General features: G+C 59.5%; 2 protein-coding genes across 6 annotated transcripts in view; both read left to right on the top strand.

Annotated features, from left to right (window-relative positions):
- The window catches only part of GAL3ST1 (galactose-3-O-sulfotransferase 1), a 9,951-nt gene extending 6,570 nt beyond the window's left edge, over positions 1-3,381 (top strand). For all 5 annotated transcript variants that reach the window (XM_027706416.1, XM_027706417.1, XM_027706414.1 and 2 more), the window contains one exon: positions 1,179-3,381. In XM_027706416.1, coding sequence (XP_027562217.1) covers positions 1,179-2,328 — 1,150 coding nt within the window. In that variant the 3' untranslated portion in view covers positions 2,329-3,381. The remainder of the gene's footprint in view (positions 1-1,178) is intronic.
- A 384-nt stretch (positions 3,382-3,765) lies between these two features.
- Positions 3,766-4,709, top strand: part of LOC113979026 (zona pellucida sperm-binding protein 3-like) — a 4,252-nt gene continuing 3,308 nt past the window's right edge. The window contains exon 1 of the mRNA XM_027706459.1: positions 3,766-4,653. The gene's annotated coding sequence lies outside the window, so the exon portion shown is untranslated. The remainder of the gene's footprint in view (positions 4,654-4,709) is intronic.

Raw genomic sequence — 4,709 nt, 5'->3', positions numbered from 1 at the left:
GAGAGGAAATAGGAGTCAAGTCTTAGGTTCTTTCACCGCTGATGCTCTGCATGGCTCAGCTCCCGTGACTCTTGTCATCAAATTTATCTCAAGGTTATAAACAAGATCCATGTGCCTCATAAACCTGGTGCTGACCGGCGCTGTCGTGCTGTCGCATGGGATCGTTATCAAGATCATCTTGAGGAGTTCATTAAGGGCATCCAAAGTCACTCGAGACTGTGGTCTCTGTTCCCTGTCCTGGGCAGCTCAGATAACACCCCTCATGGCCTCCCATGCTCCCTGAGGGCCTGTGAGCTCACCTGTGGGGGCAGGATCTGGAATTGTTTCCCTCTTTGCTGGGGGCTGGGTCCTCCATGGATCCCACAAGGGGGTCATGACTCCTACAAGGGCTTGAGAGCTCCCAGACCTCTTCCTTGAATATTCCCAGACCTCCTCCATGGATCCCATAAGGCCTTGAGAGCTCTCAGATGCCATAAGAATGTTATCAGCTCCTCTCTATGGAGTTGCAGCCATAGAAAGCTCCCCTTGATGCACTTCTTGGCACCAGGACCACCATGGCTGTGCCGTGGGGAGGGGTGTGGACTCCCTGCTCAGGGTGCTCTGGTGCTGGTGAGGGCTGACCACAACAACACATCCTCAGTGGCTCGAGTTATTCAGGGGTGAATGAGAGTGGTTTGGTGGCTCAGAGATGTATCTGATATCAGGCATTTCTTTCCCTGCCCTTTTTCCCCCTCTTCTTCTTTCCCCCCTTCTTTCCTCCCCTTTTCCCCCCTTTCCTGTCGGGTGGGTGCCCTGATCCCACTGGGCACATGGCTGGGGGTGAAGGGGCTCTGCCTGAAGCTGGGCTTGTCTCCAGTGGGGAGCTTGGGGGTGTGGGGGTGAGCACCCATCTCCAGCAGCTGTTCCCAGGTCCAACACCCCTCCCCAGTCCAGCACTCATATCCATCTCCAGCACCTGTTCCTGGGTCCAACACCCATCCTCAGGTCCAGCACCTGTTCCCAAGTCCAGCACCCATTCCCAGGTCCAGCACCCATTCCTATTTCCAGCACCCATTCCTATTTCCAGCATCCATTCCCAGACTCCTCGAGGACAGAATTTGCCAGACCCTTCACAGTGGTGGGGCCGCACTGGCCAAGCCGCCCTTACCTCACCACAGTCCTGTCTCCTCTCCCACCAGGATCCCTGTCCCCTCCTCTTGCTCCTCCCGCCCGTCCCCCGCCAGGGCTCCGGCGGTGTCCAACGGCACGGGGAGCCCCTCAGGATGGAGCTGCCGGCCCAAGCTCAACGTCATGTTCATGAAGACCCACAAGACCGCCAGCAGCACCATCCTCAACATCCTCTTCCGCTTCGGGGAGAAGCACCACTTGAAATTTGCCTTCCCCAATGGCCGCAACGACTTCTACTACCCGTCGTTCTTCGAGCGCAGCCAAGTGCAGCACTACCGGCCCGGCCGCTGCTTCAACATCATCTGCAACCACATGCGCTTCCACTACGAGGAGGTGCGCGAGCTGCTGCCGCCCGACACCACCTTCGTCACGGTGCTGCGGGACCCCGCCCACCTCTTCGAGTCCTCCTTCCACTACTTCGGGCAGGTCGTCCCCCTCACCTGGAAGATAACAGGGGAGGATAAGCTGGCCGAGTTCCTGCGGGACCCCCGGCACTACTACGACCCCAACGGGTTCAACGCTCACTACCTCCAAAACCTCCTCTTCTTTGACTTCGGCTACGACAACACCATGGACGCGGGCAGCCCGCTGGTGGAGGAGCACATCCGCGAGATCGACCGCCGCTTCCACCTTGTCATGTTACTCGAGTACTTCGACGAGTCGCTGGTGCTGCTGAAGGACCTGCTGTGCTGGCAGCTGGAGGACATTCTCTACTTCAAGCTCAACGCCCGCAAGGGCTCCACCGTGTCCCGTCTGACCCCCGAGCTGTACGAGCAGGCGACCGCCTGGAACCTCATCGACGCCAAGCTCTACCGCTATTTCAATGCCACCTTCTGGCGCAAGGTGGAGGCCTACGGGAGGGAGAGGATGGCCAAGGACGTGGCCGAGCTGCAGAGGGAGAATGAGAAGATGAAGAGCATCTGCATCGACGGGGGGCACGCCGTGGACGCCAGCGCCATCCAAGAGTCCTCCATGCAGCCTTGGCAGCCCCTGGGAGAGAAGAGCATCCTGGGGTACAACTTGAAGAAGAAGATCAACAAGAAGCACCAGAAGCTGTGCCGCAAGATGCTGACGCCCGAAATCCAGTACCTGACTGACCTGGGGGCCAACCTCTGGATCACCAAGCTATGGAGTTACGTGCGGGACTTCCTCAAGTGGTAGGGGCTGGCGGGTGCCGCGCTCCCCCTAGGGAAGAACCAGGTGCTTTCGTTTTTCTTACTCGTGGTTCTTATGGTTTGGGACTGGCTGGAGGGTCCAGCGCCCAGGAACTTTCAGTGGGACCCTCCACCACCTTCCTGCAGAGCCCCAGCTTGGGCTGGAGACTGGAGACTCTGCCTCCACCCATAGGGTCAAGGATTGAGGGTTCAGGGACAGTGTTTTCCTGCAGGATCCACTTCTTCCTTCCCCACAGAAAGACTGGAGGAGGTATTTGTGAAGGATGTGGCCCTGTCACAGCGGGAGCAGGACATCCATCCATCCCCACCTTGCTGGGGGCAGCCCAGTGTGGGCAGGGATGTGCTAGGACAGCAGTGGCAGTGGGTCCCCCTTGCCCAGGGTGGGTAGAACTGCCCGCAGGGAACCCCACCCTCCAGGGGCTCCTCAAATCACACCTTTGAGTCCTGGTTTTGGGGTGGTGGAGTGTTGGAGCCTGCTGCCCATGGGTGTGATGAGTGCAGCACATTCTCAGCCCACCCACAGCCATCACGCCATGGCAGGCTATGACCCAGAGCCACCCAGAGCCCTTTGGAGACCGGAAAACCCATCCCCAAAGCCCCGGCATTTATCGACAGGTACCTGTGGGCAAAGGGCACCCCCTCCCCGACCCCCATCATCCCAGTTAGAGGGCCCCGTGGCCCTGGTTCCCACAGGGGACATCCCAGAAGGCTGATGGGGTCTGGTGAGAACTGGTGTGGGGAGGAGATAGGGAGCGGGGTGTGGTGGGCACTGTCCCTGTGATGCCATCCCGGGCATGGTGGGGACACCAAGGACAGGGTGTGTCCCCACCCTGCCCTGGGGACAGACCTCCTGTGTCCCAGCTGGGCTGGATGACCCCGGTGACACTGTGTCCTGCTGAGAGTGGCCCTGGTTGGGCAAGGAGGTGGCACCGGTGGCTGAGCCTCCCCTGCAGAGGAGGGAACCCCCCCCCAGACTCCCCTCCCGTGTTTGGCTCCTTCTGTAAAGACCAGAAATAAAAAAACAATTCTACTTTTGTAAGATAATTGTGTATTTGGCAGTTTTTAATGTAGGGATTGGCCAGCCGGTCTCCAGCCACCTCCTTCTCCGGGAGGGGATGGATGGGGTGGGGATGTCCCAGTGCGAGGCCACAGTGTGTGGCCACAGCAGGACACTCTGCCAGTCCCTGCTCCTCCTGGGGGTCAATCCCAGCTCCCATCAGCCCTGGGGGTGGGGAGACCTGTGTCTCCCAGGCAGTGCTGAGGAACGAGACCCCCAGAGCAAGGGGGCACCTGGGTCTGTCCCTGCTGTCCCTGCCGGGTGCTGGGGATATTCCCGTGGCATGCAGGTGGCACCAGGAAGGTCTGCTGGCTTCACAGGGACACTGAACCACGGGACAGCCATCACAGGTGACACAAGTCACTCCAGCCACCGTGTTCCAGCTCTGCTGCTGGTGGGTGCACCCCGTTTCAGGGGTGGCCATGGGGGGGCATCAGCCACCACTGCTGCCACCAACTCACCTGTGTGTGACACTGCCCACAGACACTGGGACGGCACCGAGGACACCTCCCAGAGGTCCACAGGTGTCTCCCATGACATGCTGAGGTCTCCTGCTGGCACCAGGGACCAAATCCCACCTTGGCCACTGGCTGCCTCTGCAGATGTGGGATGGAAAATCCCCGTCCCAGGCAGGTTGGCTGCAGAGCCCACCCGGGGTGATGTCCCCATGGACATCATGGACACGCTCCCCGTCCCTCTGCACCCAGGCCACCAGCTCAGCCCACACAGAAGGGCTGTGGTGGGGTGGAGTGTCGGGGCTGTGGTAGGGTGTTGGGGTCACCTGAGACAGGCAGGACACAGGGACGTGTGTGTCTGTCCTGGTTGGGTCCAAACTGCTGCTCCCAGGTGGGCTCCCTGTCCTGCAGAGCTGAGAGCAGGATCATGATGGGACAAGGATGGGGCACTGAGGACTGGGACTCTGTGGTGGGACTGGGATTATCCATGGGATCATTACAATGGGATCAAAACTGTGGTGGGGCTAGGACCTCATGTAGGACCATGGAGATGGGACCAGGAACATCCATGGGACCAAGGTTGAGTGATGGGACCAGACCATGTGGTGAACTGGGACCAGGGCAAACTGGTTGAACCAGCGCCATGTCCAGGACTAAAACTACATGGTGGGACCAGCACCATGCACAGGACCAGGACTAACTGGGGATGGGACAACGTGGTGGGATCTGAACCTTGCTGAGGACCAGGACCTCAACTACATGGTGGAACCTGCACCACGCACAGGAACGGGACTGATTGGTGCATATGGGACCAGGACTAACTGGTGGATGTGGGACCAGGACTAACTGGTGGAT

The sequence above is a fragment of the Neopelma chrysocephalum genome, unplaced genomic scaffold (genome assembly GCF_003984885.1).
Source record: "Neopelma chrysocephalum unplaced genomic scaffold, ASM398488v2 Primary Assembly neopelma1_376, whole genome shotgun sequence".
Taxonomy (NCBI): Eukaryota; Metazoa; Chordata; class Aves; order Passeriformes; family Pipridae; genus Neopelma; species Neopelma chrysocephalum.
This window is presented reverse-complemented; position numbering and strand designations above follow the sequence as displayed.